This window comes from Sminthopsis crassicaudata, chromosome 5, assembly GCF_048593235.1.
Source record: "Sminthopsis crassicaudata isolate SCR6 chromosome 5, ASM4859323v1, whole genome shotgun sequence".
NCBI lineage: Eukaryota > Metazoa > Chordata > Mammalia > Dasyuromorphia > Dasyuridae > Sminthopsis > Sminthopsis crassicaudata.
Genome location: NC_133621.1, coordinates 107,217,995 through 107,229,978, shown reverse-complemented (window position 1 = coordinate 107,229,978; position 11,984 = coordinate 107,217,995). Strand labels below are relative to the sequence as shown.

The 11,984-nt window shown below is 33.4% G+C and overlaps 1 protein-coding gene across 1 annotated transcript in view; it reads left to right on the top strand.

Moving 5' to 3' along the window:
* NUP205 (nucleoporin 205) overlaps positions 1-11,984 on the top strand; it is a 77,820-nt gene that overhangs the window by 43,868 nt on the left and 21,968 nt on the right. The window contains 4 exon segments of the mRNA XM_074267835.1: positions 12-110; positions 6,241-6,389; positions 7,188-7,379; positions 9,298-9,419. Of these exon segments, the coding sequence (XP_074123936.1) occupies positions 12-110; positions 6,241-6,389; positions 7,188-7,379; positions 9,298-9,419 (562 nt within the window).

The following is an 11,984-nucleotide window of genomic DNA, read 5'->3' as shown; positions in this document are numbered from 1 at the left end:
TCTCTCACCAGGTGGTGGGTTCCAGCGAGTGAGGACACACTTGTATGGCTCTTTGCTTTATTACTTGCAGATGGCCCAGAGACCAGATGAACCAGACACTTTAGAAGCAGGTAAAACAATTTGGATTCCTGGGTTTTTTTTGCTTTTTAAGAATAGTAATTTCTTAACCTTATCTTTATGTATATTCATGAAACATTTAATGCAAGTTTCAAGTGATGTCATTATGATTTTTAGAAAGGCAGTATAATAAATTGGAAAAGATATTCTCTCATCTTGAGGTCACTTGTGCTCTATGTGACTTTAGGCAAGGCACTTAGTCTCTCTGACCCTAGATAGTCCTCCCTAGCCTTGAGTTTTAAGAATAAGTTTAAGAAACTGGATAATTCTGGTTTCCAAAAATAAATTAAAACTCTAGAAAAAGCAAATTTGGATGGTTTATAGTGTCATCATAATAGGTAGTAATCACCATGTTGTATTAAGGTGATCAGAAATAGTCTCTTGTGTTTGGCTGCTTTTCTTTGTTCTTTTTTAGAGGAGACAGATTTTGTTTTTGTTTTTGTTTTTGGTTTTTTTTTGTTTTTTTTTTGCCCAAGATGATTTCATTTATTTCTTTTTATATATTGTCTGTATTTTATTTATTTATTTTATATAGCTTTTTATTTACAAAACAGATGCAGGGGTAATTTTTCATCATTGACCCTTGTGAAACCTTCTGTTCTTTTTCCCCTTCCTCCCTCTACCCCCTCCACTAAATGGCAGGCAGTCCAACACATGTTAAATGTTAAAGTATATGTTAAATACAATTATGTATGCATATTTATACAGTTATCTTGCTGCACAAGAAAAAGCAGATTTAGAAAGAATGTAAAAATAACCTGAGAAGGAAAATAAAAATGCAAGCAGACAATAACAGGAGTGGAAATGCTATGTTGTGTTACACACTCATTTCCCATAGTTCTTTCCCTGGGTGTAGCTGGTTCTTTTCATTACTTAACAATTGGAAATGATTTGGATCATCTCATTGTTGAGGATAGCCTCTTCCATCAGATTTGAGCATCTATTGTTGTTGCCATGTATAATCTCCGGGTGCTGCTCATTTCACTCAGCATTAGTTTCATGTAAGTCTCTCCAAGCCTCTCTGTATTCATCCTGCTGGTCATTTCTTACCAAACAATAATATTCCATAACATTCATATACCATAACTTATTTAACCATTCTCCAATTGATGAGCATTCATTCCATTTCCGTTTCTAGCCACTACAAAGAGGGCTGCCACAGATCTTTTTGCACATGTGTGAGTCCCTTTCCCTTTAAGATCTCTTTGGGATATGAGCCCAGTAGTAACACTGCATGATCAAAAGGTATGCACAGTTTGATAACTTTTTGAGCATAGTTCCAAATTGCTCTCCAGAATGGTTGGATGCATTCACAATTCTACCAACAATGTATCAGTGTCCCAGTTTTCCTACATCCCCTCCAACATTCAGAGGAGAGAGGTTTTTTTAAAACCTAATTTTATATTTTATATTATTTTATAATTTTATATAGCATATAACTTATCTTGTTACTAAATATGCCAGGCAACTTGTATATTTGTGGGAAAAGCAATTTACAAATTAGTTCATTATTATTTGTTCTCTTGATTTTATGATACTTTAAAAGATATGTGATTTATTCATGTTTATTCCTTTCATCAATTCCATGAGTTGCCGTAGTCCAAAATTCCATTTCTTGGTGACTAACCTTAGCCCATGCTAATCAGATACCTAATGCATTTCTGGGAGTTTATTCTGATTTTGAGCTTGCTAATATATACTTGACCTCCATGCTATGTTTAGGTAGTGAAAGCAAAGTAGTAAGCCTTCGATCAGTGTCTGTGGTATGCTGGATGCTGTGTCAAGTGAGGGTGATCCGGAATAGTCCCTTCTCTCAAAAGTTCCTTGATTCATAGATTTATAGGGATGTAGGAGACTTAATAGTCCATATAAGAAACTATTTTATAGATGAGGAAACAGAGATAGGAGAAGTCTCACAGGTACAGGTGGTACAGATGGGTTGGAACCAGTCATCTGCCTCTCAATCCATTGTATCTATTGTACTGTGAATACTCTAAAGGGACTCTTAAGGTATTAAAAAGGGCAGAGATGTTGCACACATAATAATGTAGGCATCCCTTGACATTTCATGGAGGTTGGGGAACAAGACACTTCCTCCCCCACCATGTGAAAAAACAGGAATAACTTGGGACCCCAATCCAAACCTTTGTTTTCAAAAATTCCTCTTTGAGAGTAGGTAGTCCCCAAGAGATTTATCTCTGAAACCAGTATGGTCAGGAGCCCTGTGAGCTTAGTGTCTTAGACTAGTCTTTGAAGAGTAGATATAGAGGTCTGTTGCTAGACCTGTAATTCTTTCGGCAAATCTATGCTTTTCTCCCTGAAGAAATAAGAGACACTATTATTAATGCCCCACATTTCCCTTTCTGTCTCTGCTAACTCTTTAAGGAGAAAAAGATTATCAGTCATCCATAATGGCAGACTGCTTTTTCTTAACCTTCTGGATTGAGTTGAAGTATAGTTAGTCACTAATTCATCACCCATCAGTTTGCTATTTCAAATAAATTGTTGTAACAACAGTGGAAGAACTCTAATTCTTAATTATAATTATAATCTAATTCTTAATTTCTTAATTATAAATGTTGTATTTTTAGGGTAATTCTATCCCTTTTCAGGATGTTTTACATTTTCCTTCACTTGATTAAAGATTTAATTAAAACCAGTGCTCTTAAGTTAGCATACCATCCCTTCCCCTAGATAGTAAGTAATCCAATATATGAAAACATGCAATTCTTCGATATGCATTTCCACATTTATCATGCTGCACAAGAAAAAAAGAAAAAAAGGAAAAAATATGAAAGAAAAAAAGTAATAGGTTATCTTTTTCTTGTGTTCTCAATTGGGGAAAGGGGTAGAATGGGAGATTTTGGCTGAGTTAAAAAAATATTTAAAAAGGGAGGAGAAAAAGAAAAGAAAATCTATTAGAACTTAAAGAGCTTTCTCTTATTGTCATTATTTTAGACATATAGCCTAAATAAGGATTGTTTCTATTCTATTCCTCTAGATAAGGAGGATATGAAAAGATTTGCTTTTTCAGTGCCTAGTGTTAATTTGGCTGAGCCTTCTAAAAGATATGAATGGACAGTTTTGCCACAGGGAATGAAAAACAGCCCTACTATGTGCCAAATGTATGTTGCAGCTGCTCTTGCTCCAGTAAGAAAAGCCTTTCCAAAAGTAATATTGTTACATTATATGGATGATATTTTGGGATGTGCACCTGAGGAACAAATGTTAGAGGCATGTCTACAAAGGACCATGGAAACATTAAAGTACTACAAACTGCATATAGCTACAGAAAAAATTCAAAGACATGCTCCTTTTCAAGGAATAGAATAGAAACAATCCTTATTTAGGCTATATGTCTAAAATAATGACAATAAGAGAAAGCTCTTTAAGTTCTAAAAAACAACAAAAAAGTGAAAATACAATATTGTGATCCGCATTCAGGGCCCATAATTATCTCTCTGGTTACAGATGTGGCTCTCCATAAATCTATTGGAATTGGCCTAAGTCACCTCGTTGTTGAGCCACTTCCATCAGAGTTGATCATTGAATCATACTTATTTTTGTATAATATTTCTGGTGTTTCATTCTATTAAAATTGTAGTTTGCCAGAGTAAAACTTAGAGGAAATTAAGGAGCTAAGTGGTACAATGGGTAGAATGCCAAGCCTGGAGTCAAGGAGAGGCTCATCTTCTCTGGCCAAAGACTTACCAGCTGTGTGAACTTGGACAAGTCACTTAACCCTCTTTGCCTCAGCTTCTCCTTATCTGTTAAAATGAGCTGGAGGAGGAAATGGCAAAAATTGCCAGAAAACCTCAAAAAAGGTGACTGAAATGAATGAATAACAATAGCAGCAACCACAAGATAGCAGTCATATGCAAAATAATTTGAAGGATAAAGATAGATTTATATAAAGGAAAACAATTTGAAGCTGTTATATGATTTCCATGAATTTGCCTTTTTTTTCCTTTTCTTAATTTTCTTATCTTAATTTTTCCTTTTTAAGAACAGAAAAAAATATCATTTGGGATTTGAATCTATTATGAACAGATTGCCTTTAAAAAGTGTGGTAAATTTAGCATGTTACTTTTAAAGCTACTTTTAAACTCTTGATGTTTTACAAGAGTGAGAAGGGCAGACAGAAAGTAGTAATACAGAGCTAGATTTGGAATCAGAGAATCTGGTTTTAAATCATGATTCTTCTGTTTACTAACTTTGTGATGTTGCTTAAGTTATTTCCCTTTCTTCATTTGTTGTAACAGATAACAGAAAGCTGTAAAATTTTTGCTTCTACAATAAGCTTTGTTACCTCTTTGTCTCCTTGTATAGTTCTCAGTGTCTCTTAATTTAGACTATCTTTTCTTAATTTAGATTATCTTTTATGCTTGGTCAGATAAGGTTGTTTTTAGATAACCCTAGATAACTTTTGAAAAATCTGTTAGTGTGGGTCTCTAACTGATGATGATCATATTGTAAATTGTCCCAGTTTACTGTAAAATTGTATTCCAAGAGTTTGTTTTCAGGTTGTTTTTGACAAACATTTACATCTGAAAGAGATTTATATATGTTGTACAGGTTATTTGAGTTTATTCGATTTAGTTCAGAAAAGATACCTTAGAGTTCATTCACTCAGCCACTCCATTTTGTAGAAAGAAAATTGAGACTTAGATAAATTCAGTGACTCTCCAGGATCACATATATTAATTCAGCCAGGATGCTAATAAACCCAGGGCATTATCTATTACACATCATTATATATAGTATTATTTCAGTAGCAACATAACTTCCATTGTTTAGAGTAGAGCCTTCTTTATTGTATATATCACTTGAAAAGAGGACAGTAGTTAATGCTGTTGTAAAAGATGTTACGAACACAAATCACTATCGTGTTTTCCAAATTGGATCACAAAGGCTGTTTTCATTCATTCACAAAGGGAGTTTTCATTGGAAATCCCTAGGTTATAATGCTATCTTTGAACTCCAATGAATTTTAAAATTATTTTTTAAATAGAAATGGGAAAACCATTGATTCCATGTGTTTTTTAAAAAATTGCCTATGTTGTTCCAGGTAATTCTGGAGGGTTTTAAAAAAAAGATACCATAGGACAAGAGAGAGTTGAATATATATGACTGGAGGCAAGAGAGAGATGGTAGTCAGCAACATAATCATTTCTAGTTAGACCATATTCTTCTAACACATTTTAGTTCCATTAAAATTAATATCCTCTATTGATTTTATTGTAATCAGGAGAAACTGGCGGGTTATATACTGTTCTTTAAATTAGTTGCTCTAGGTTCTGATAAAGGCCTCATTTCCAAAATATAGAGAATATTATTATATATTAGAGAATTGACTCTAATTTATAAGAAATCAAGCCATTCTTCAATTGATAAATGGTCAAAGAATATGAACAGGCAATTCTCAGATGAAGAAATTGAAACTATTTCTAGTCCTATGAAAAGGTGCTCCAAGTCATAATTAATCAGAGAAATGCAAATTAAGACAACTCTGAGATACCACTACACACCTATCAGATTGGCTAGAATGACAGGGAAAGATACTTCAACAACAATACTATATGATAATCAATTCTGTTGGATATGGCCATCTTCAACAATATGATGAACCAAAGGAGCAGTAATGTACACCCAGGGAAAGAACTCTGGGAGATGACAATGAACCACTACATAGAATTCCCAATCCCCCTATTTTTGTCCGCCTGCATTTTTTATTTCCTTCACAGGCTAATTGTACACTATTTCAAAGTCCGATTCTTATTGAACAGCAAAATAACTGTATGGACATATATACAAATATTGTATTTAACTTATACTCTAACATATTTAACATGTATTGGTCAACCAGCCTTATAGGGAAGGGGGTGGGGGGAAGGAGGGGAAAAGTTGGAACAAAGGATTTTGCAACTGTCAGTGCTGAAAAATTACCCATGCATATATCTTGTAAATAAAAAGCTATATAATAATAAAAAATGAATTAGTTGCTCTAGATTCCTTATTAGGCCTAATAATGAAATAATAAGGAAATTTTATTTTACATTGCTGTATGGAAAATTTATTCATTTTTTGGCAAAAATTTAACTTTCTGTTTCCTTGCTGTTTTAGCCAAGAAGACTATGTGGGAAAGGTTAACAGCACCTGAAGATGCTTTCAGTAAATTGCAGCGGGAAAACATAGCTATCATTGAGAGTTATGGAGCAGCCCTTATGGAAGTAGTCTGTCGAGATGCCTGTGATGGTCATGAGATTGGAAGAGTAAATTAAGCCCTATTTTTTTTATCTTAAATAAGAAATTCAGTTGCTTGGCTATAAATGAAGTTTATTTTCTGGATTATCATGAAGTATAATGAATATATGGCATGATTAGGAAGTTAGAATTACTATATGTACATATATATATAAATGCATGTATACACATATATGTGTATCAACACATGCATATATGTACATATATATATTTATATACGTGTGTGTATGTATGTGTTTATGTATGGCCAATTTTCAGTCTAGTAAAATATCTTTAACACTAAAACTATATTGGACAATCTTTGATAAAAAGGTATTTTTGTTCAAGAGGTAACATTATGAATAGCAGTGATCATTATACTGTAGAAGCACAAAGATGGTGCTTTAATAAAGTTTTCTGGTCTCAGGATACCTAATGAACTAATAGAATTTATTTATATATGCTGCACCTGTTTTTCCCTGGGAGTACAATTTTTTTAAAAATTATTTTAAAACAATATGGCATACATAATCTATTGAGATTTGTTTAATACTACCATTTTGAACATGCATATGTAAAATTTCTATAAAGTTTCTCATTTTCACACAGCAAATTGTACTTCTCGAATTTAAAACTTAGAAAGATCCTGAATAACACAAGGAGAATGTGGGGGAGCTTTTATATGCCTTTAAAAAATGGGAATAAATTTTATTTATTTAGACAATTTCTTCCTATTACAAACTTCTGGTATATGAATATTGTTGTTTTAATTATGTTTAAAAAATTGTGAATCATCTTTACCGGTTTCTGATTTATTCTTTCTTCAGATGTTGGCCCTGGCGTTGCTTGATCGGATTGTTTCTGTAGATAAACAACAGCAGTGGCTCTTGTATCTCTCTAACAGTGGTTATTTGAAGGTGCTTGTGGACAGTCTGGTAGAAGATGACCTTACTCTTCAGAGCTTGCTTAGTCCCCAACCTCCTCTTTTGAAAGCTCTCTATACTTATGAATCCAAAATGGTAAGTAAGCTCTGTGATAGTAGGAATGTAGAAATGAATTACTGATTGAGTGAATTACAGCTCCATGTGTGGTTTACAAACCTACCAAAGATACTGTATGTCTTAAATGTTATTTCCCATCATATGAGTTACAGATATCACCATATCTATATTGATATAGATATAGAAATATTATAGTATACCCATATATACAAAATATACAAATATATTGATTATAGTTATCTATAGTTGGTAGGGACTTTAGAGATCATTTGAGCCAACTCATCCTTTTGCAGATAAGGAAGTGGGCTTAGATGATTTAAATTGGTCAGGGTCACATCTATTAAAATTATTAATTTTATTAATTATTAAAATTTATTAAAGAGTTAATATTCAAATATAGAGTTTCTAGCTTCAAATCCAGTGGTTTTTTTTTTAATTTTTATTTTATTTTATTTTATTTTATTTATTTTATTATTTTTTATTATTTTTTATTTAAATTTTTTTTTTTTTTTGTTCATTTTTCCAAATTATCCCCTCCCTCCCTCCACTCCCTCCCCCCCGATGGCAGGTAATCCCATACATTTTACATGTGCTACAATATAACCTAGATACAATATATGTGTGTAAATACCTTTTTCTTGTTGCACATTAATTATTAGCTTCCGAAGGTATAAGTAACCTGGATAGATAGACAGTAGTGCTAACAATTTATATTCACTTCCCAGTTTTCCTTCTCTGGGTGTAGCTACCTCTGTCCATCATTGATCAATTGGGAGTGAGTTGGCTCTTCTTTATGTTGAAGGTTTCCACTTCCATCAGAATACATCCTCATACAGCATTGAAGTGTATAGTGATCTTCTGGTTCTGCTTATTTCACTCAGCAACAGTTGATTTAAGTCTCTCCAAGCCTCTCTGTATTCCTCCTGCTGGTCATTTCTTACAGAGCAATAATATTCCATAACCTTCATATACCACAATTTACCCAACCATTCTCCAATTGATGGACATCCATTCAACTTCCAGTTTCTAGCTATAACAAAAAGAGCTGCCACAAACATTTTGGCACATTCAGGTCCCTTTCCCCTCTTGAGTATTTCTTTGGGATATAATCCCAATAACAGCAATGCTGGGTCAAAGGGAATGCACAGTTTGACAACTTTTTGGGCATAGTTCCAAATTGCTCTCCAGAATGGCTGGATTCTTTCACAACTCCACCAACAATGCATCAGTGTCCCAGTTTTCCCACATCCCCTCCAACATTCATCATTATTTGTTCCTGTCATCTTAGCCAATCTGACAGGTGTGTAGTGGTATCTCAGAGTTGTCTTAATTTGCATTTCTCTGATCAGTAGTGCAAATCCAGTGTTTTTAATGTGTTTAATATAAAGTGGATGTTTCTTTTCCTTTTTTTTTTTTTTTTTTTTTTTTCCTTTTTCTGAGGCATTTGGGGTTAAGTGATTTGCCCAAGGTCATACAACCAGGAAGTGTTCAGTATCTGAGGCCAGATTTGACTTCAGGTCCTCCTGACTTCAGGATGGTTGCTATATCTACTGTGCCACCCAGCTGCCCCTGGACCTTTATTTTCTTGGTGTTAAAGGGTAGGGTTGGCATGTTCCCATTAGAACCAACTGGCTAATACCACTGCTATAGAATTTTGAAAATTTTTGTTATTACTGCTTTGATTCTATTAGTTTGGTTCAAATCCTAAATCATACATATTCATCTAGTTTTATATAAAATAGAGGAGTTGCATTAACAGCCCACATCTAGGCATTCATGGAAAAACACTTGCTTTCTTTTAGCCAGTTTTTATTTTTAATCATTCAGAGTTTTTTTGAGAGAATCTGATTTTATGTGAGAGAGTAACTTTTTGGTTATGGTCATCACTTTTGTATTTATTTCTCCAGGTGCTTAATACATTTTTCTACCTTTTTAGGCATTCTTGACAAGAGTGGCCAAAATACAACAAGGAGCATTAGAGCTGCTGAAGTCTGGTGTGATTGTGAGGCTGGCACAGTGCCAAGTCTATGACATGCGTCCAGAAATAGACCATCAGGGGTAAGTATCAGTGTAGTGGGAGCCAATGGGAGGATTCTCTCAGTTTGGGGATAGTGGAGTAAGGGTCAGTGTGCCAGTGAAAATGAATTCATTTATTTAATTCAATTAATTCAAACAAATTAAAATACAATTCAGCTGTTATATTATACAAAGCATTCTACACTCAATTTTCAGAAAGATTTTATCATGTATTAGCATTATTATTATTATCATGTATTATTATTTATCATGTATTAGTATTAGTATTTTGTATTATATTATATTATTATATTTTATTATTATTTATTGTATTATATTATTATATTTTATTGTTATTTTTATTATATTTATTATTATATTTTGTATTATTATATTATATTATATGTATTAGTATTTATCATATATTATTTTTTATTAGTATTTATCATGTATTATTTTGTTAGATCAGATTTGGCCATATAAAATATCTTATATTGCATTTTCTATTCAGTTCTGCTCTTTTTCACCATAAATGCCTGAAAGTCTTTTTTTTCATTTTTTAAATTCAAGATTAAGCATACTTGATGTTGCTGGGTAAGTTACCTTTGATTGTAACCCCAGCTTTTTTGTGCTATGAAATCTATATAGTATCCCAAGACCTAATGTCCTTCAATGTAGGGCATGTTGAGTTTTTTGTAATTTTTATTTCTTTGCGATATTAAAATTTTTTTTTCTTGTTGCTTACGATATTTTCTCCATAATCTAGGAGCTTTGAAATGTGATTGATGGATTTCCCTATTTCGGCTTAACTTATTTTAGAACTTCAGGGCATTGTATTTTTTTTTTTCCTGGGGCTGGGGTTAAGTGACTTGCCCAGGGTCACACTTGGGTCCTCCTGAATTCAAGGCTGGTGCCTATCCACTGCGCCACCTAGCTGCCCCCCAGGGCATTGTATCAACATTTTTTTCCCCCAGCAATTTTTATGTTGTCTCTTGATCTTTTCACATCAGTTGCTTTTCTGATGTTTCACATTCTCTATTATTTTTTCATTCTTTTGATTTTGTTTTATTATTTCTTTGCGTCTTAAAACATCTTTCATTAGCTTTCCCTTGCCCAATTCTAGTTTTGAGGAACTAGTTTTCTTCCTTAAATTTTTGGTTTTTTTTTTCCACTTGTTTGACTTTTCATAATTTTCTTTGGATTCCTCTTGCTTTTTTTCTCTAATTTGTGTTCTGTTTCTCTTAATTGATTAAATTTTGGGGTTTGTGGGACTGAGTTCTATCCTGGGGCCTAACCTTACTCCTTCTCCATCTATAAGCCATGGCCAGAACTCCAGTTGTGTTGTCTCAAATGCTCTGCTTTTATAGTCTTTTTGGTGACTGTGAACTTTAACTGTCTTCTCTGCCTGGAATTGAAGTCAGGGATTCTGCTCTCCTGCAAGTTCCCATAGTTAGATGGATCTCTCCCTCTCTGTTACCACATCCACCGCATATGCTAGCTCCTTTGCTACTGCAGCCCAGGACCGTATTTTAGGATCTCATTTAGTTTGCACAGCTGTGCTTGGCATTCTTTGACAGTGGTCAATCGTGAGACCCCACACTCTCCTTGAAGTTTCTGAGGCTGAGGCTGCTTCCCCGTCCAACTTGTTTGTTGATTTGGGGTGTTTTTTAAAATTTATATTATATGTTCACAGTACAGTGGAAAATAACAAAATTATTGGGTAATTAAAGCATAGCAATAAAAAAACAAAAAGGGGCCCAAGTAACTCAGAAATAGATGAATTATAATTTTGCCTTCTATAAAGTAGTAGAAGGGCAAAGACAAAGACAGAATTAACTCACTTATTGAACTGTCTTTTTCCAAATAATTGGAAGCTGTATGAATAGATGAAAAAAATGTTCATTTAAAAATCTCATGGCTTGGAGATTCAGGGCTGTGCGAAATTGATATAATTTATTCATCAAATAGTGGAGCTTCATTGTAAACCTGGCTCCCTGAACATAAAAGAAAGCAGAAAAGACTGTGTCATAGGTCTTATATATAGACAGTGTTTTGCTATTCTAATAACTAAACCTACTTAAACAATATTCAAATTCTGCTACATAGTGAAGTATGTTATTATAGTCAATATACATTTTGGGTCTATATTAATCCCTCTTCCAAAATAGACTCCTTCTGTGAAGCAAAATCTCTTCATAGTTTGGGTTTTACTTGCAAATTATTTGAAGTCAGTATAATAATGAATGAAGTTTCTTTAACATGATTTGGTCATCCACTTACCATAATATTTTTAATGGCCTAGAAACATTCATAAATAATATTTAATTGTCTCTGAACTGTTTGCTGTCTCCTTTGTCTCCATGTTGTAGCCAGCACTGGCTGATTGGGCAGGGAGGGGTCTATAATATCCAGATAAGAGACTGGATATTAGTTGCATATTGGTATGGAGTAATGAAACAAACTCTTTGATTTTTTTGTTGAGGTTATTCTATTAACAAACAAATGGCCCATGTGTACACAATTATATTCCTATCTATGTTCAAAAATAGACAAAAACTCAAGTATAAATACTCAAGTGGATGATTAGGCAGATGGTGAGAAATACGA